This window comes from Onychomys torridus, chromosome 1 (genome assembly GCF_903995425.1).
Source record: "Onychomys torridus chromosome 1, mOncTor1.1, whole genome shotgun sequence".
Lineage (NCBI taxonomy): Eukaryota > Metazoa > Chordata > Mammalia > Rodentia > Cricetidae > Onychomys > Onychomys torridus.
The window spans coordinates 163,277,284-163,297,370 of record NC_050443.1 but is presented as its reverse complement, the minus strand read 5'-3'; the positions used below and the strand labels follow the sequence as shown (position 1 = coordinate 163,297,370).

General features: G+C 54.6%; 1 protein-coding gene across 9 annotated transcripts in view; it reads right to left on the bottom strand.

Moving 5' to 3' along the window:
- Pax2 (paired box 2) overlaps positions 1 to 15,942 on the bottom strand; it is a 92,181-nt gene extending 76,239 nt beyond the window's left edge. For 3 of the 9 annotated variants that reach the window (XM_036196651.1, XM_036196677.1, XM_036196686.1), the window contains exons 1-3: positions 5,179 to 5,710; positions 1,610 to 1,775; positions 785 to 982 (exon numbers count right to left, since the gene is read on the bottom strand). In XM_036196651.1, coding sequence (XP_036052544.1) covers positions 785 to 982; positions 1,610 to 1,775; positions 5,179 to 5,221 — 407 coding nt within the window. In that variant the 5' untranslated portion in view covers positions 5,222 to 5,710. Of the gene's footprint in view, positions 1 to 784; positions 983 to 1,609; positions 1,779 to 5,178; positions 5,711 to 6,677; positions 6,850 to 10,358; positions 10,376 to 11,158; positions 11,167 to 15,590 lie in introns of those variants that run through there. The other 6 variants (XM_036196669.1, XM_036196694.1, XM_036196659.1 and 3 more) reach the window with 5 other exon arrangements.
- Positions 15,943 to 20,087: the final 4,145 nt, after the last annotated feature.

Genomic DNA, 20,087 nt, shown 5'->3' with positions numbered 1-20,087 from the left:
TACTCCAGAGTGGCCTGGGGCTTAACAGACCTAAGTATCCTGCAAGTTGAACTGACTAGAGCCTGTGTGGTCCTACTGTCTGAACCCATCATTATGGAAAAGGTTTCAGCCTTAAGATAGGCATGCTTGGGGGGGGGGGGCATCTCCCAAGAGTCAGCCACAGGGACCCAGCTCTCACTCCCTGCCTGGCATCCCAGTCCTTGTCCAGCTCCTCTGCTCTCTGCCAAGTCCTGGCTGGTGGCTGGCATCTGCTCTGTAGGCCTGGATGCCAGTGCTTCTCGACCGGAAATTTGTGTGGAGCTGGCTAGCAAGACCTGGGCTCCTGGGAGGCAAGCTTTGTGGGAGCTGGCTGAAGGGGTAAAGGAGTCAGGGTTCTGGCTGCCCCTGGGGAAGGGTACATGACTTTAGAAAGAGAAGTCTGTTTGGAAGCGGTGAATAGACAGTGGTCATTTTAAAAGCTTTGCTATGGGCTGTGATTGTCTCTAGATCCCGAGGCGGGTAATCTTGGAGTCTTAATTACCACAAACACTTGGATTCATTTTCAGGACACCGGTGGGAGAAGCCTGGCAGGGAAAACCCAGCTCTGAATTGGAAAGAGCCCTGTCTGTCTGTCTGTCTGTTTCTGCCTCTCAGGTCCATTTTCCTTGCCCAAAGACTTTGGGCTGGGAGCTGGGAGGAGGGGTAAAGCCTGGCCAGAGCAAGGATGGACCCTGGGAGACTGGGCCGACAGGCAGGAATGGGGGACTGGAGTCCCGCCCTCCAGGCCCAGGGGGGCTTTGCTCACCTGTTGATGGATGAGACGCTGGGAACCGTGTCATTGTCGCAGATGCCCTCCGCTAGCAGCCGGTCCCGGATCTCCCAGGCGAACATAGTCGGGTTCTGTCGCTTGTATTCAGCAATCTTGTCCACGACTTTGGGCGTTGCCACCTTGGGCTTGGAGCCACCAATCACTCCAGGCTTGATGCTGCCGGTCTCGTAGTACCTGGGCCAGGAAGGCCTTCGGGGTCAGCAAGAAGCCGGTGGTGGCAAGGGCAGGGGGGCTGCAAGCTCCAGAGCTGCTAAGCTGCTCTCCCTCCCTAGGCATCAGCGTGAAGGGAAAAAGGCCCTGTGTAGCTGAGCAGACTCCAGAAGGTGGTCACTAGCGTGGAAATGGGCATAGTAGCTAGGCATGGATAGTGGCTAGTACCCCGGGAATGGAAGTCTGGCCTTCCATTTGGAAAGCAGAGAAGGATCCATGCTGGGAGAGCTGATTCCACCTGAAGCACAGGGTCCCTTTGGAACCTGGACCCTCATTTAGCCTTCCTGATGCTGCATCTTCTCATCTTGGGACCCCCTTCTTCCAACCCCATTCACATTGATTAGCTGGGGGGGGGGGGATCCCTCCTTTTCAGAATGTATCTGCCTTCCTGGAAGGGTCCCAGAGCTGGGTTCCGCTGGGGAGACTCTACTCTATCCTCACTCCAAGGCCTAGCCATCACTTGAACGCCCGCCTCAAAAAGGGGCAGCCAGTCTTTTAAATCCCTTCAAGTCTGGACCTTCCTTTCCTGCCTGGCGTCTCAAGTTTTAACTAAAGCCTCAGCTGGGAAGGGAGGCAGCACCCAGCCCTCACCTGCCCAGGATTTTGCTGACACAGCCATGGCTGACCCGCAGCTGTCGGGAGATGTCACAGGGCCGCACACCCTGGTGGGCCAGCTCCACGATGCGCTGCCTCACCACGTCGGGTAGGGGCCGGCCGTTCACAAACACCCCCCCGAGCTGGTTCACACCCCCGTGCCCTGCTGGGGAGAGACAAGAAAAAAACACAACACCCCACACACAGCAGGGACCGGCCATTAGTCAGGGTCCGAGGCCCAGCACGTGCGAAGGGAGCAGGGAGGGCTAAGGGGCATATCCCGGGACTCGGGGAGAAAGGCGGCTTGATGGGCTTGCAGGATAGAGGAGTATTAGACATCAGAACCCCAGGCTAGCTGTAGGAACTGAGAAGCTGGACTAGGGAAGAACCCGCCCCTCGGACTAGTGCGCTGCAAAGGAGAAAGTGCAGGAAGAGCAGAGGAGGCAGGAGAGAGAACAGAGGCGGAAAATGGAGAGGGAAAAGAAACGACAAAGGAGAATCTTGTCAGTAGGGATAAAAGCAGGGAGGTAGGGAGCGGACGCACCGGGCCAGGGACAGTACTGCTGTGAGCTAGGAACCCGCCTGCGCCGCAGGCTAGGTGCGGCTTGGGTATCACAAGGCTTGGAGCCAGATCATTTTGGAGGGTCGGGGTCCTCTTGACTCAGCTCAGCGGAGTCTTCAGTATAGAGAGAGGCTAAGTCAAACGCACCCCCTTTTCACCTTCGCTGCCTACCTCTCCCCTTGTATCTATTTTTTAATTGTAACTGTATGGTTTCCTCTTTCCCTGTTTTTCCGTTTCGTTTTTAATCGGAAGTTCTTTCCTCCTTTTACGTTTTCTGTCTTCAGGTATTTTGAACCATATTTCCCCTCTGCCTCCCTAATGGCTAAGGTAGAAAGAAATCTAGGTGGAGAAGGACCGGCAGAAGAGGTCGTGATTCGGGATCCGTTGCGCTCAGAGACCGCGAGGCGGCTGAGAGTCTCGCTCCTCCGGGCAGCCGCTGAAGAACGCAGGCTGCTGGGGTTCGCTTGCCTACCACGCTGCTCCCCGCTGGGGACCCCAGAGTCTCCCCCATCCCCAGGTGACATGGTAGGGGCCGCACCTGCGGGCTTAGGACTCAGAGGCGCTCGGGGTTGCAGTCTAAGCCAGTTCGGGACCCTCTGACCCCTCTCAGACCTCGGCAGCTGCCCAGGAAATCCAACCGTAAGGACGGATGTTCCAGCGGTCAGAGCAGAGCCCTTGGTTTCCAGTCCAACTAGGCGGGAGCACCCAACCTGGAAGCCACCGGAAGCCAGGCTCGAGGCCGCTGCGGACAGCCCCACTTTCCGCGGCCTAAAGCCGCCTAGAAATCCTGCACCTAGTGCGCTTAACCTACAGCTGCAGCCCCTCAGCAAGCTAACCGCAGAGCCTTCCAGCCGCAGAGTCTGGCCAGACAAGGTCGGCAACCTGCAGCCACTGCCCCACGGCCTCAAGCGAGTTTCGGAGAAAGCGGGCACATCTCGCGCCCCCTTCATCTCCAACCATCTCGTTCTGGGGAAGTCAACACAAGCTCGGGAAAAGACCCTGGCCAGAGGCCTCGAATCCAGTGGTTCCGTGAGGCCGGGACCTGCTATCTTACACCCCCATCCCCATAGTCTCCCCATCCTTGGTACCACTCTTCTCCCCTCCCCTCCCTACAAACCCCGACCATCAATAATTTAGGCCCCGGGAGAACTCGCGTTACCGGTATGAAAAGGCGGCAGCTGCGGGCAGATTAAAGATGAATAATTCAGCCTGACCGGGCTCCGGGCCCGGCCCCTCTGCCCCAATATATGGGAAGGGGATTGCAACCCGCACGGCTGGAGTTCAGGGCCGAGGGTCTGCGGAGGATCCGCGCTGAATCAGGCCCGGAATGTGCTACTGCCGAGGGCGCCGACCCGGGCTGTAGCTGCTCGCCCGCCACTCGGCGCCCTTGCCGGCCTGCGCCGTGCCCCTCTCCCTTCCTTCAACTACCTTTTGCTGCCTTTGCTACCTTTTTGGTTTCGAAGTGGTTCCCTGAGCCTGGCCCTGACTGGCGCGTCCCGGAAGCAATTCTCAAAAAACCTGAGCTAGGCAGCGGCAGCCGAGCTGAGATAGGCCGGCCGCCTTGGCGTGTAGACCTTGTTTCATTCCCTCCGAAAAAGAGCTAGGCTTCTCGGCCGCCGGAGACACCCGCAGCGGCCCCAAGTCCCTGGCTTGGGTTTCCTTTACCTAGAAATCATTTCGGGAACTGTATTTTATTCCAGGAGGTTTTTTTTTTTTAAATTGTCCCGTAAAGTTAAATGTGTGCTTAGGAAACAAATAAACAAAACACGACTGTCTTATTGGATCACATTTAAAGCACAGATCGAGGCTAGGTCTAAAAAGTTACCTTGTGGAAAGTTACAAATTATCCTTAATTATTAATCTATAGATGGGGAGGATTTTCTGCTTAGAATATTGTTTATCTTTTTAAGCAAAGGAAGATACCTGACAAATTAAAGACCTGGCATGAAATAGATAAATTCAAAATTCATTAAGACATCCTCCTTGTTTCCTATTTTCCTGTCCCCCCCCCATAACGTCCTTTCAATTTTCTTGCCTTGATTTCCCCTCGTTTTAATCTCTCTTCCCTTTCTCCTCAGCTTTAGTGGTTGTCTTTCTTTTGTTCTTTCTCTCTCATTTTTCCATTCTTGCTGACCCCCTGGCCAGGGCGCTGGCTGCATGGTCCTCAACAGAGTGGAGGCAGGCAAGGAAGTCTCCAGAATGCAGAGCATCCAGGAGCTGGCTTGGAAGGCTCTGCTACTTGCTTTCTTCCTGACTTTGACTTCTTTTCAAAACCTCTTATTGTTTTTAGAACGATCACCTCCCTGGGCAAAGCCAAGAAAAGTGACTACCTTCTCCTGCCAATCTCGGGTTCCTAGCTGGGAGGGAAGGGAAGGCGGAGAGGAGAGGGTGAAAGGGAGAGCATGGAATTATTTACAACAAGCCCTACTAGGCTGGAAGGAACCAGAGACGCTGTGAGCTGAGGCTCAGAAGGGGGTCACACCCCCAGGAGCTTCTCCATAGCAGTCCTTACACCCAGGCTGCTCAAGCTAGGAGCCTCCTCCTGATCAGCCACAGCTCTAAGTTTGAGAAAGGTAGAGGAGGGAGGGGAGAGAGAGAGAGAGAGAGAGAGAGAGAGAGAGAGAGAGAGAGAGAAATCCCGAAAACTGACAATTAATTCTCCAGTCCAGTCCAGGGCAAAGGCTAGGGAGTAGTGAGAGGCTGGAACCTGGGCCCAGGGCTATGGATCCTGCGAGGTAAGGAGGAGCAGGTGGAAAGAGCAAGCAGGTGAGGCACTAGGGGAGGTAGAAAGGCAGACAGAACGATGAGCATGGGGTGGTAAAAAGCAGAAGAGAGTGGCTGAAGGCATGAGAAACACTAGGTAGGAGAAATAGGCAGAAGGCAAAGGAAGGGCCGGGTAAAAGCCAGTGTGGCCTCTAGGATGAGACCTGAGCGCGGGGGGGCCGGGCCGCGCTGGGGCTAGGTGGGTTTGGAACCGAGACAAGAGCCGGGCGCCGGTACTCACGGTGCATCGCGGAGAAGGGGTCTGCTTTGCAGTGCATATCCATGGGGAGGCAGAGGAGCGGGAGCAGCGCGGCCGCCGCCGCCGTGTCGCCTCTCAAACTCAACTTCAGGACTTGAGGAGAAAAGGAAGGGACGGTGGGGGAAGGAGGGTGAGCGGGCGCCCGGCTACTGCGGGGCACGCGAGGGCGGGGGGCGCCGCGCTGCGCTCCCCGCCGGGACTCTTCCGGGCCCGCCGGGGTTTGCAACCGCAGCGGCTGCAACTTGCCACCGTCGGGGCACGCGGCTGGGCAGTCAGTAAAGCAGCCCCCGGGCGACGGGCTGGGCCAGGGGGCACAGGGGGCGCATGGCTCGCGAGCCAGCTGCGGCCAGTGCTGAGACCCGGTGGGGAAGACGGCTCCCTCAAGCTCCCTTGGAACCCGGTGGCCCGAGAGGCTCTGAACCGAGAGGGCTCAGGGCAGGGGCGGCCCGAGGGCGCCGGGAGGGGAGCCGGGCCGCTCCAAGTGCCGGCGAGTTGGCGAAGTTGGCAGAGAAGTAGCAATCCCCGGGATGTCCAAACGGGCGCCCGCGGGAGGGGAGCGCGCGAGCCGGCCCCCGCCCCCGGAAAAGGCAGGCGCACGGCGCGGCGGCCGGAGGGCCGGGAGGGAGGGAGGCAGCCTAGGACCGAGCGGCGCCCGCAGCGCTGTGCTGGCCCCAGGTGGGTTGCGGCTGCAAGAAGACTCGGCCGGAGACTGGAGCCTGGGCTCCCGGTGTGTGTCTCTCTAAAAGCTGCAAAGCCCCCTCCAGACCCCCTCCTCCTCCCCGCGCCGGGAGATGGATGACTTGTCAGACAAAGGCAATAGATTCCACCACTCTGTGATTCGCCAGCGCCGGAGCCCCGAGCTTCGGCAAGGAGGGCCCCGCGCCTGTCACTCCGGTGCCGGCGAGGGGAGGGCCGGGGAGGGGGAAACGGGAGGGAGCAGCGGGCGAAGGAAGAGGGAGGGTGAGGAGCGGGCCGGGGGGAGGAGGACTAGGAGCCCGGGATTAAAACTATACTGAGAAACGAAACTCGTCGAGAAGATAAACGTTAGATAAGGATAAAGAGCGGCCAGCCTAATGAATATTCAGGCAACTACAGAGGGCCTTCGGGAGCGCCGCGCCCCGAAGCCAGGCTCTCCGTCCTAACTCGCCCAGCCCTGCCATCCACCGGCTAATGCCCGCTGATCCCACCGCCCGCGGGTCCGCATCCTTAGTCCTAACTCGGCTATCCTTAGCGCTGAGTTCCCTTCCGCTCCTCCCTGTGTCTTCCTTCCTCCATCCCTTTACCTCTGGTCCTTCCCTTTCGCATTTCCCTCCCGTGGTACCTTCCCATCCACGCACGCCTGATTCTCATTCCGGGGCAAAGTGCCCAGCAGTTTGTCCCCTCCCGTCCCACACGCGGTGTCGCGCACCCCCTCTCCGGAGTCCGGGCAGTCCAGAATGCTTGGTTTAGAATCAAGCTAGAGGCCTCTGGCTAGGACCCACCTGCCTTGGTGGGACCCAACGGACAGCAGGAGAGCCGGGGAACTTGGGTCCTGGACCCTCGGGTAGCTAGGGAGGGGATTGGGCCGGGAGACAGTGCGCAGCGGCTTGTCGGCTGCAAAGGATGCAGAAGCCCAAGGCGGGACCAAGACGCGCTCTCTGCCCGGCTGGGGAGAAGAGGAGGCTGTGAACGCGGCTGAGCGCCGCCGCCGCTAGCTCTGCGGATCCGGAGCGAGCGCAGCCGGCGCAGCACGCCGGCCTGGCCCGGCTTCTATCCGAGCCGCTGGCCCAGTCCCTGCAGCCTGACCCGCTCTCGCTCCCTTGTTCGCTGGGGTCCTCTCGCACGCACTAGGCAAGAGAAGCCCTTTGTCTCCTAACTGGTTAAGTACAGAATATCCGGGAGATCTTTATGAAATATTTTCCCTCGTCTCATAAATCATCTTGGCACTTCAGCTGATGTTTTAACTCTCTCTCTCCCCCCTTCGCTCCCTCCTCCCAGGCTTCCCTGGGTCTGAGAAAGGGCGGCTCCGGGAAGCTCCAGCTGCCAAACACTGCTTTTTTGCCTGGCGGACCCGAGACTCTCGGCATTGTCTGCAGCTCCTGAAGCCCAGAGGAAGGACAGTGAGTGGATTCATGACTCTGTCCCTATGGCCCAAAAGCCTCAGCAGTAGTTGGGATTGGGGGAAAGCACCCACCAGACTCAGCCCGACTCAGACTGACTCCTACTGGGCATCCAGAACCCTGGGTCTAGAATCCAGGATGCCCTTACTCTGAGTGGGTTCCAGACCAGGCTCAGCGCACAGGATTCTGAGCTTTCCATTGCTTGGGGAGATGGGTCTGCTGGGACCTGGGCCTTTGCCCTGTCTCCCAGAAATTCCTGATCCTGATCTGATTAATCCAATTGCAGAGTAACTGCTAGAAAGTAAAAAACAAAATAACAAAACAAAACAAGACAAAACACCTACCCATCTGTCCCCCACCGCCCGGACACTTCCCTGGGGCTGAGGACTAGGTTCCCTTGGGCAGGAGGCTGGAGGCTCAGGGGTCCTCCAGGAAAGCCAGTGCCTTCCTGCCAAGGCCTGCAGATGGCGCTCGCAGGTTTGCTTTGGCCCCACAACCCCAGGAACCCGCACTAACTTCGTGTAGAGAACCAAAAAAGGGAAAACAGAGTAAGCAGCTGCCTGGCCAGGGGAGCCAGGACCTCTCAGGTGGTAGTAACTGGCATAATCTTGGCAACCTCAGAATTGGAGTGGGGAACATTCAAAAGGTTACTATAGAGAGAAACCCATAAAGGAGCCTTTGCCTGGGTCTCCATATGTTGGGCATACATAAATTATTGGTAAGTTTGAACTGTTGGAGAAACAAAATGAGTGGAATCCCTCGATCCACACTGAAAGTCACACTTTTCTAGAACTCAGTGTATTCCTGTTTCGTATACTATGAAGTATGAAGATGGACAACGAGCATTTTCACATGCAAGGGGTGGGGTTGATCTTTGCATTTTGTAAAGAGAACTAACAATCTGTAAAGCGCGTTTGAAGTTGCTCTCACGCACGTACCCTTTATATACACCCTCAGGAATGAGGGCTACTAACTGTCTAATTTCCAGGCAGCCTCAGAAAGCCCTAGCACACCTTCCTCCCCTTGCTCCTGGGACATCACTCTCCCACGGCGTCCCAGTCGGTTTCTGGATCTAGATAATCAAAAGGCAATCCACCCTGCTGCTTTGGAAGCTCCGGTAGCCTCTGCACAGCCTTCTCTTTGGACTGAAGCACGAAGGGCTGAACTGCAGATGCCTCTCCTTGCTGGCCTCTCCCTCCGACTCCCCTTTCCTGTCTTTTTTTCTTTTTCTATGGGCTCTAACAGAAGGGGAAGAGTAGGAAAAGAAGAGAAGAAAGAAGAGGAAAGGGAGGAAAGAGAAAGAAAGAAAACAACCCAACCCCAAACACAACCAGGGCTCCGACCTGTCAGGGTTGGTTGCTTTTCCCTCGTCTGCCTCTAAATGAACCTTTTCTCTCCAGTGTTTTCAAAGCAGCCTTTCCACCCCCACCCCAACCTAGGGGCATTTACACTTCAAACAAGGCGCCCGCCTCCCTGCGGAAATTTAAAGGCAAATAAACTTTTGGGGAGTTGCTGTGATACCCATCTCGGGATTTGCTTCATTAGCCGCCTCTGTGCAACTGATCTGCCCAATAAATCTTCCTTGTGGATCTCAGCTCCTTCGCCTTCTCTGCTCTCATCTCTGCCATGCTCGCTTGGCGCCTGGCGGCCCACTCCTCCTTCCTCCCTTTCCGAACAGCTAAGGTCGAGCTGGTTCTCTGCTAGAGCCGGCCTGTTCAGCTTGAGTATTAAGTGTGCAGGAGGCTGTGGTCGCAATAAGAAGGCCCTCTTGTATATGTTTATTATGCAAAGGTGTCCCAAGCTGCGTGTGACCTATACCTCAGCTTTCAATGTGTCTCGGGGCAGATTATGCCTAAGCCAAATGTGAGTGGAGATCCTGTCTGCTATCCCCGCTTGCCCCGGTTCCTTTTTGTGACTCTTTTGCTGGATTTTTGGTTTGTTTGCTGCCCAGGAACTTTCTGTCGGGATAGAAAAGAGTGTGACGTGGCTGCCTCCCTTCTGCTCACAGGGCGCTGACCCTGGGACTCTGCACCAGGTCTCAAGCAGTTCTCAAAGGTGGCTGTGCTACGGGAGACCTGGTGGGGGCCCCGGCTGCAGCGGAGCATCCCAGCTGTGCCCCTCCCCCGTGGCCTGGGCCTGTCTTTCTCCTTCTACCTCCTGGGGAGTAGCGAGGGGAGCTAGGGCCTGAGCTCTGACGGAGGGGATTAGAAATTCCGAAATTAAGCATATCTCCCCAGGAAATGCTCCCCACAGCGCAGACCAAATTAAATGCATTAAAGTTGGGGAGGGGGTTGCCGTTTAGAATTAAGGGACAAAAAAAGAAAAAGAAGAAAGACAGACAGACAGAAAGAAGGAAGGAAGGAAGGAAGGAAGGAGAGAGAGAGAGAGAGAGAGAGAGAGAGAGAGAGAGAGAGAGAGAGAGAGAGAGAGAGAGAAAGGAAGGAAGGAAGGAAGGAAGGAAGGAAGGAAGGAAGGAAGAGCTAGTCCGAAGGAAAGGAAAGCAGGATCGAAAGAGGGAGGAAGCGAAGGTTGAGTAGCTACTAGGTAGCCCAGCGTCTTTTCTAGATTATGCCGTTTGGAACTCACCCATATCCACTAACAAAAAGAAAAGAAAAAAGTTCTTACAATCAAACTCTGGGTCGCACACCCGTGGCCCACTTGCCCTCCGAGTGAGACCTTGGAGGGCGTACCCTAGGCGTTCCAGATCCCTGGCAGTGGGTGAACGCTCCGAGGCCCCCTCTCCTGCCCCGCCTGACCGGCTCCCGCCAGCCGCGCCCCCCCGCGCCCCTCCCCCTGCCTAGCCGGCTTTCTGGTCACATTGGAGGATTTTTTTTTTTTTTTTTTGGAAGAGCTTCTGGTACAATATGGAGCACCATGGGCTGCAATTTCACACTCCACAGCACATTCTCCCTAAAGCTACTTTTTTTTTCATCTAAGACCCCCTAATTTCTGCTTCCTCGCTCTCTCCCTTGCTCCCTCCCTCCCTCCTGCTCTCACTCTTCTTTTCCCGCCTTTGTTCCCAATATTTGGACACCCCACAAGAATCCCGGGGGTCCTGACTGCCAGCTGGCCCCGCCCGCCTAGTCTGTTGGTCCTGTAGAGGCCGTGCGCGCGTGCTGAGCCTTTATCCTCCTTGGCCCCTCCTCCCTTTAACCCCGCTTCCCTACATAAGAGGACCTAGCAACCTCCTGGGTCCTTCACAGCTCCTTTGAGGAGCAATGACAATACAAACCACTTGGCCACCAAAGGGGCTTCATATTGGCACGGGTCAGCCAGGTGGCTGCCTGCGGACCACTGAACTATTGGAGGGTGTGTGTGTGAAAATAGGCAAAACATGGCTAGCAGACCCACAGGGCAGGAGCGGTGGACTATGACCACAGAGGGGAAAACGAGATGGGAAAGAATCCAGGAGACCCCGATAATCCTGGCTCAGACCTGAATACCCCCGGTACCCCAGGCTGCTAAAAGGACCATTCACACCCAGCCTATGGGAAGCTGCCTCTGCCTGCAGAGCCCCTAGGCTTCTCCAGATCCTAGTTTTCTCAGCTGTAAAATGGGGACAATCACACGTGTCCACTATGGAGCCCACCAATGGACACTTTGAAAACCAAACACTTCTCTAGTAGATGAAGGGATAATTGTCTAGCTTTCTGAACACCTGGCATCCACAGAGAGAGAGGGAAGGGAGGGATCTGAGCATGTAGGCCGGAAGAAGGTGGTGTTTTCCACCCTGCTCATACCCCACCAGTGTTCCTGGGATTCCTCACTGGCACTGTCCCCTGTGTTTCTTCTTTGCAGACTCCCGCCCCTTCCCTTTTGACTACACCACACCCATCCAGGTTTCTCTTCTTCTCTTTCGACACTCCTCCATTCCCACTTCCTGCAACAACAGCCCCCCTCCCCCGCGCCCCCGTCTACTGTAACCGCTAGATCAGTTAAATTTCTCACCCACATCCCCAACAATCGGGTTAATTGTGACCCGAGGCGCAGTCCCCTTTGGGCCACTCCACCGAAACCTTTGGCAGAGATTGGGGAAGGAAATCCCGTTCTGTCCGGTGGCAAACAAAGACTTGGTCGTCCCAGAACCTGCAGTCAACTTGCCAAAGACCGACTAGAGGGGAGAGGTGGGCAGAGTCTGAGAGGAGGCAGAGGGAAGCAGAAGAGGTGAAAAGCAGGACCCAAAGGGGTGCTGAGACCACCGAAAAGCGACCTGCCCCTGGAAGGCCTGCGGAGTGGTAGTGGGGCAAAGCCGGTCTCCATCGGGCCGGCTGCCCCCTCCTCCTCTGAGCCTGGGTGAGAGAGTCCAAGGGTGGCTGAATGTTGATGGGGAGGTAATGATTAACCCTCTTCTCAGCCTGCTGGAGCCCGGCTCACCGGGCTGTGGTGGAGGGAGACTGTGCTGGCGGATCTAGGAAGTCCCCAGCGCCACCGTCACCGCCACAGCGACTACAGGGACTGCAGAGGGAGGGGACAGGAGGTAGTAAGAGGCAGTTGAAAGGCAACTGAGTGTAGGGCAACTCCAGATGCGGGCAAGCTAGGGGTAGCTAAAGAGCCCGGGCCCGCACGTCGGGAAAGGACGGGACAGTGTGCGGATCTGGGCTCTCGGCCCTGCCGTGCTGAGGGTTAGTTGGAGAGGGGCGGGAGCACCCGGGCAGAGTTTCCCGGGAGTTGCGAGGAGTCACCAAATCCACTGCCTCGGATCCATCCGCGCGCCGCCCTCCCTTCCTCCACTCTCAGCAGCCGTGTGGATGTGAGGAGCAGGCGGAGCGCGCGCCTGAGCCGGGAGCTGGTAAGGCAGAGCGAAACCCGCCAGCGAGGCAAGGGAGGCTTTGGGGGCACGGCCGCCCAGGCAGGGGAAGGGCTGCGAGGTGGCTGGAAACAAAGGACCGGAGAGGAGGGGAGAGAGGACACTGGGGCAAGAGGGCTGGCTGAGATGGGAGAGGCCCAAGAAAAGGGGTCTCCCGGGGACAGACCAAGGTTTGTACACGCCTGTCTCTTCCATCACGCCAAGCTTAGAGCCGAGATGCTCCCGGGGATCATGGCCCGACGACCAGAGGCCTCCGGTCGGGCTAGGGCTTGTAGCCAGCTGCCGGGGGCCTTGTAAGTGAGCGAGCTTGCAGGTGACACGGCTAGGGCGAGATGGGGAGGGGAGGTCCCTCCTAGGGGTTAAATTTCTGCATTTGGTGCTGCAAGCCTCCGCCCTCCGCTGCTCTCTACGAGCCCTCAGAGCATCCATCCCCTCAAACTTCGCTGAAGCAAAAGGCCTGAACGTAATTTTTTGAGGGGCCCTTCCTTAGCTGGGAAAGGGATGATTTGGTTTGAGAGTCTAAGGGTCATCTGTATCCAGGATTATCTCTTAAGTTTCTGTCACTCCCTAGAAAGAAAAAGCAGCAAACAGTGAATCCCAGGTAGAGAGAGCTCAGACTCAGGAGTTCTCCTATGAGGTCTAGACCCGCAATGAGCTCTAGACCCAAGGAAAACGAATACATTGATGAAACTGAGTAACGAAGAGAGAAGACCCTTTCAATGTCTAAATCAATTCGGAGACTTTCTAGTGTGTCTCCTTAGAGGCAGAGATCTCTTGGTGGGGTGGTTGGCTGACCGTGTCTGAGTACTGTAAGAGGTTTTAAACGCTGGTGAAGGGTGTTTAGGCAAACAGCTGTGTTCCACGCGGGGCTAAGAAAATGGGCCCAGGACCCATTTCCAACGCCTTCCCCGCCTCGCTCAGCGCTCAGCCTAGGCTGCTCCCAGGCCAAGGCCTCCCAGCCTCTTCCAGCAGGACTGCCAATCAATCCTGCAGGTCAACACAGCAATTAATAACGGGGTGAGGAGGCCCAGCAAAAGAGGGTGGGAGGTGTCAGTCTGGGTCTTCCCCCAGGCTCTGAAGACCCAGTGACTGGATCAGGGAGAAGGAAGCGATCTCTGAGGGAACAAGAACAACAAAAATCCTGGGAACTCAGTGGGAGTCTGGGAGTCCACTCGGGGCTACCAAAGGAAGAGGCAGGGGATCATCTACTGGGAGCCGGAAAGCTGACTGGGGATTAGGACAGAACAGAGAAACAGGGAGGGCCCACACCCCTCATTTTTATACTTTGGGTGCAAGACCACAATGACCTAGCTGCCGATTCCTGCTCCTTCATCCTTTCTTTACCCTTCTGATGTGCATTGTTGCTGCTCAGAATCAGGCTGAAGGAACTAAATAAAACCCGCGTCTCACGTAAACCCCCGCTGCAGTGACTGCACTACTGCTGCCGAGAGGTACATTTGCTTGCCGCCTCCCTTGTTCTTCTGTATGTCATTCTGAACAGTCAGGTTGGGGTCCAAAAGCTCATAGGGGGACACGGGGCACTGAGGGAGCTGTGCAGTGGTGGGACAAGCCTGTGATGGAGAGGGTGAGGATAGAGGATCGGGAAGAGTGGAAGAAAGAAAGAAAGAAAGAAAGAGAAACATAATTCAGCGGGGGTGGAAGGTAGAGGACTTGGGCTTGGCTTGGCGGCCCTGGGGGTATCTTGAAAGAAATAGCCATTTTCCCTCTTCACCATTCCCTGCCTCCTGCCTCACTTGGCAGCTTCTTCCTACCCTGTACAAACTGTGCCTGACTGGAGTGCCAGCCTAGCCAGGAAAGGAGGCATGACAGCAAGCCTGAGCTGTAGCTCCTGTACCTGGAGCCGAGCCTCGTGCCTACCCCACCAGCTGCTCCCAGGGTAAGTTTGAAGAGCCTGGTGTCTTCCGAGTGTCCCATGTAACTTGGGATGAGAATCCTGACAGGGTCACAGGGATGCCTCAGTGCTCTGCCTTCTCCTTCCCCAAGTGCTGAGCAGGAGGCTTGCATTGGGCGGCGGCTGCTTGCTGGGACTAGGAACCCAGTCTAGGCACCTTAGGTCTGCAAGGCAGGCAGAGGCACCTGCTAAGGGAAAGGATAGGAATGTTGGAGCCTAGGCACAAAGGACCCGGGAAGGAAGGGCAGGGGCAAGAGGCAAAACGGATCCAGAGAGGGTGAGCTGGAGAAACCCTAGGTAGGGAAGGAAGGAAGGGGGAGAGAGGTTCCCAGGAAGGCTCAGCCATTAGGTCTGTCCTTGGGCTGCATATTTATACGGTCGAGGGGGTGCACAGATGGGTTCTCAATTGAATTCCATCTTCAACACCATCAGAGATTGATTTTATACTCGCTTTTAATTTTGCCATAATTAATTAGATCATTACAACTGTTTGCTATTGATCTCCCTACTTAAACCTCTGGTGTGGAGGGTCTGCCCAGAGCCCTAAAAGCCCAGGAGGCCACCGTTGACCCTCATAGGGTCTCAGGTTCTCCAGTGGGGACAAGACCCTAGAGAAGTGTGCAAACAGCCCAAGATTGAGCCAAGAAGCTAGAGCAAGGGCGGGGGCTCCTGAACTATCAGTTGCTGAACTTGAGCTGGGGTCGTGGGGTGGAGAGAAATGAGATTTGGATAGGTGCGGAGTGAAGAAAAAAGGCCCCGAGTTAGGCCTTGACCTCTACAGAATTATTTGGAAAACTCTGGAAACTTGATCCAGCCCTCTCACTCACTACCAATCTCAGATTGGGTATTTGGCCTCCCACCTTACACCACACCAGGACGCCTAATGGGCAGTCACAGCTGAGTTGGCAGGTCTGGAGAAGAGGGGAGGAAGGGAATAAAGAAGAGCCGCACTGACAGCCACTGACAGCCGTCAGTTTCAGATTCTCCTCCCCATCCAGGCCCCTGGCGCCTGTCATCTTTTCCCTAAGCCCCCCTTGAACCTCTCTTGATTTTTTTTGGGGGGTGGAGTGGGGTGGGGTTGACTCTCTACACTACTGCTTATAACCAAATATTCAAAACCCACACACATGTGCACACAGCATATATTTTCCCATCACCGGAAACTAAAGCCTGCCCAGTGTTCCCAACTTGAGGAAAGTTGTGTGAAACATTTATGCCAAGAGAGAAATCAGAACAATCAAGTCCTAAGCACTCAACAGAAAGGAAAAGCCAAGTTCTGCAAAGAGAAGTTGTAAAACTCACGTTTCCTGGGTGGAAAGTTTTCAGTAGGAGATTCAGAGGTCACCAGGAGGGAAGGCTTAGAAGCTCCAAAGAGGAGCGAGCGTCCACGGAACCTCTTTCCCCAGCCCTCACAGTCCCAGCTCTGGACCATACCCCGGAAGGAAAGAAGAGTGGAGCCCTTCTCAGCTACACACACTCCCTCCTTCTCCACTGATCAGCGCCCCCCCCCCCCCCCCACCCCATTCCCTCACTCCCACCCTTGGCTGGGACGGCTCCGACGGGTCCTAGGTCTTACCTGCTCGACCCGCACACTGTTCCATGCTCTGCTCGCCGCTGCCCGGGCCTGGGTCTCGGCTCGCCGGCTCCTCCGCCGCCCCACAGTCAGTCTTGCCTTGGCCGCCGCAGCGGGGAGATCCGGGAGCAGCCACCCGCGACGGAGCAGCTCAGATAACCGCGGCTGGCGGCCGCCTGGGCGGGCTGTGAGCTCCGATCGCGCCCGCGCTCACACACCCGGTCGCAGAGTACAGCCACCGGCCGTGCAGCCGCGGGCTCTCCGGGCCGCGCACAGGCGCGCACACGCACCGAGGTCCCCAGCCCTGCAGGCAAGCCGATATCCACACCCTCGCTGTCCAGAAGCACCCGGAGACCGAACCCTGGGTCTAGACACTGGCACACCCTCTTACCCCACCCCCTCATCTTCACGGTCTCACGCCCCCCTTTTCAGATTACAGCCTGCAAGGTTAGGCGTCCACATACGGTCCTTGCCTTCTCCCCAACTTCTGTGCGGTTCCCCTTTCCCAAGACTTCCGGTATTCGCCCCGTCAAGCTCCTTCGCCTGCCTTGAACTTTTGGCTCCCAGTTTAGCTTCTAAAGTCTCCACAAACGCACCCTAACTTTTGCAGACCACACAGTCGTTCCCAGAGGTCCCCATCCCTAATACATCCACTGTGGTTCTGCTCCTTGACTTCTTTACAAATCTGCTCTGGATTCTTTTTTCTTTTCAACAAACAAAAACTTAGGGTAAAAGGAAAACTGTCCCGGTGTCCTTGAAGAGGTGTTGACCAAGGGGAGGAAGGAAGGGCCCATTCTTCCCTTCTCACTCTGCGCTCACTTGGACACAGCCCTTCTGCAGTGTTCTGAGCACCCCCACTCCACCCCACTCCCCACCTCCGGCAAGTTTCTTGGGCCTTCAGACTCACACCCTTTGTAACCACACCTGTGCTCTCATCCGTGATCAAAGGCCCACTTTCCCTTGTCCTACATCCTATCCTCTCAATCTGCAATTTACATCTCCTCAACTTTGGCCACAAATTCTGTAAACCTCTCATAGCCCATTTTCCTTTTATGCACCTGCTTATACTTCTACTTTCTTCAGAAGCACACGCGCCCCTCGGGAGCCCTGAGGTTCCCTCCCTGTGCTCCCTTTCCGCATCTGTCCGTTTTGTCTTGCTTGTCCTGGGACTCAACCTTTTAGAACCTTGTTCTCATAACTAACCCTGAGCAGCTGTCCGGGAAAGCACTGGAAAAGCCCTGTGTGCAAGAAGAGGTCTATGGTGCTGTCACACACACACACACACACACACACACACACAGAGAGAGAGAGAGAGAGAGAGAGAGAGAGAGAGTAAGGCAGAGAGACAGAGACACAGAGACAGAGACACAGAGACAGAGACACAGAGACAGAGACACAGAGACAGAGACAGAGAGACTGGGAAGAGTTGTGGGTGGTGGCACACACCTTTAATCCCAGCACTCCAGAAGCAGAGGCAGGCAGATCTCTGAGTTCAAAGCCAGCCTGGACTATGGAGTGAGTTCCAGGACAGCCAGGGCTACACACAGAAACCATCTCTAAAAACAAAACAAAACAAAACAAACAAGCAAAAAAAAAAAACCTCAAGTGACTCAAGTCGGCTATACTCTCTCCTTTCTTACTTAAAGACGTGAAGTCGTCCACTCCTGAGACCACAGTCCTTCCACTGAGCTCACCCTGGAGAGATTGTCCAACCAGAATCAAGAAGCCAGAGAAGCACCAGGAGCCACAGCAAGCCTACATCTTCCTGTAGGAAGATGACTTTCTGGACAAATTATCACCTCATTGGCTTTCTCTTTACCAACAGCACCGGGGATTGTACCCAGGAATCACTCATCCTAGGTACTCTACCACTAGGTTAGATGTGTAGGCCCCAGGCCTGGCCTACCAACATGTCTTGCTTCAGACATTAGACTTCATCAGCTACTTCTCCTCCTCCTCTTCCTCCTTCTCATTTTACAGTGGTTTTCCAACCCAAATGCAAAAATAGTTAAGAGTTAAAAAAACAAACAAACAAACCAACAAAAAACCAAAACTCACTGGTCACAGTGGTTCACATCTTTAATTCCAATACTCAGGCAGCGGAGGAAGGCAGATTTCTGTGAATCTCAGACCAGCCTGGTCTAGAAGCAAGTTCCAGGCCAGCCAGGGATACATACTGGGACCTTATCTAAAACTGCTTTTTTTTCTTGCTGTTATATACAGAGAAATACTTCCATGGTCTAGGATAGGAGGTCGGTAGGTGCAATTACACATAACTCTCTTCCGAGTATTCTGCTTGTGTACATGAAATGACAACTTGTAATCAGCTTCTCCTTGTCACCTGGGACTGCACCCGGACACACATCCTTTTTGCACTTATGTATTTGTGTGTGTGTGTGTGTGTGTGTGTGTGTGTGTGTGTGTGAACATGGTGTGCACATGCACACAATCTCATGGGGAGGTCAGAGAGCATGACTGACAGGAGATGGTTCACTCTCTTCCCACCATGGCTGTGGAGGTCAGACTCAGGTGATCAGGCATGGTGTCAAGTGCCTTTACCCCTTGAGCCACACTACACAGACAAGGTTGTTAGTGATGATCGTGGTAGTTTTTTGTTTGTTTGTTTTGTTATTTTGTCTTGTTTGCAACAGATCTCACTACATAGCTCTAGCTGGTCTAGAACTCAGGGTGGCCTTGTAGACTAGAGTGGTCTTGAACTTGAACTCATAGATTCCCCTTGCCGCTGCCTCCCAAGTGCTAGAATTAAAAGTGTACACTGGCACACATGGACTTTTTTTTAAAGATTTATTTATTTATTTATTATGTACACAGAAGAGGGTGCCAGATCTCATTATAGATGGTTGCGAGCCACCATGTGGGTGCTGGGAATTGAACTCAGGTCCTCTGGAAGAGCAGTCGGTGCTCTTAACCTCTGAGCCATCTCTCCAGCCCCAACACACATGGATTTTGTCCTGTGGAATCGCACCTTCCCTCCAAAGCTCTCTTTGTTTCCTAGCATCTGAACTAGTGATACTAATCTCTACCCTTTTCACAAGTTTCTTGAGAGTGAAAGTGTGCTTAAATGATTTAGAAAATGTGAAGTTAGACCACCACACCTGCATCAAATATTCTTGTTCCCACTAAAACCAGGAACTGAGACCCAATCTCCCAGACACACAGGTCGGGAAGCACTCACTTTTGAACTGAGGTCACACACTCAGCTTTCTTGTTTCTGAGCTAACTACCATCTAGTGCCTACATGCAGGATTCAGGGCTGGGGCAGTGCCAGGGTCAGACACAGGTTCTGGAGAGGTGGCTGGGCCCACTGGACTTACAGGCATCACTGAAGGAACTTGAGAGGGAAGAGGTTTCTTAGCTTCTCCCTTTATTACCCTTCCCCCAGACACTTCAGCTCCCTCCAGCCTCTCCCTCAGTGTCTGTCTCCCTTTGTCCCCGGGCCCTCACTCCTGTGCCACACTGTCTCTTGGGCCCTTTTGCTCATCACTGGTCCCATTGATTGAAAGTTTCTTTCAGGATCTCCAAGGAGTCACAGGAAAAATGATCCGCCAGACTATTGATTCTTCATTAGAATTACATTTTCACGTGTGCTAAATTGGTTTTAAAAGCTTTTTTCTGTTGTTATTGTCTTGTCAGACCCTGCGGTCCAGGGCAAACCAAGTTTAAACGTTGTGGCTTCTTAGGGAGAAAAAAAATCACCAGCTCTGGGTCTGTGATTACCTACCTTTCTGCCTTACGCTTGTCATCATGACAACTGTGATTGGGTTTAAGTGTCTCTAGGAAAAGGACCTCCTAAGAGGAGGCTGCCCAGGTCAGGCTGAGGCTGGCTGGGAAGGGGTCTGAAGCCCGGAGGAAAGATACTAGAGCAGGTTTTTTTTCTTATTGAAATTAAATTTAGTAGTATAATTTATGACAATTGCTCTGGGACGAGAGGGAAGGTACAAATCTTAAGAAGGATTTTTCTGTTATCCTGCTTCCTTTTGAGATGGAAGAGGAGAAATGGAGAAAACACATTTTCTTCTCCTTAAATAGGTGTGTGTGTGTGTGTGTGTGTGTGTGTGTGTGTGTGTGTTTCTAAGTTTTTGGAGGAAGGCTGTCTTGCTTTGAGTCAGGGCAAAAGCCCAGTTACAAGAACTTTGGTCATCTCATACTCTGGGCTGTCCAGGGAGGAAAGAAGAGAATGAGGAGGAGAAGGTCTGGGTCACAATAGAATAAGCAGAAGGGAGGCTAAGGCGGAGTGATGGGGCAGGGGACAGGGAGTTGTCAGACACCAGGGACAGCGAATGAACAGGGATGGACCCGCAAAGAAATGGAAAGAAAGAAGGACAGGAAGGGGAGTGGGAAGACAAGAGGAAAAGAAGGAAGTAGGGTGGAGACAGAAAAGAAATTATACAAAAGAAGGGAAAGAGGAGGAAAGAAAAAGCGAGAGAGAAAGATCAAGGCAGGCAGAGGAGTAAGCCCCAGGGCCTCCCAGCCTAGGCA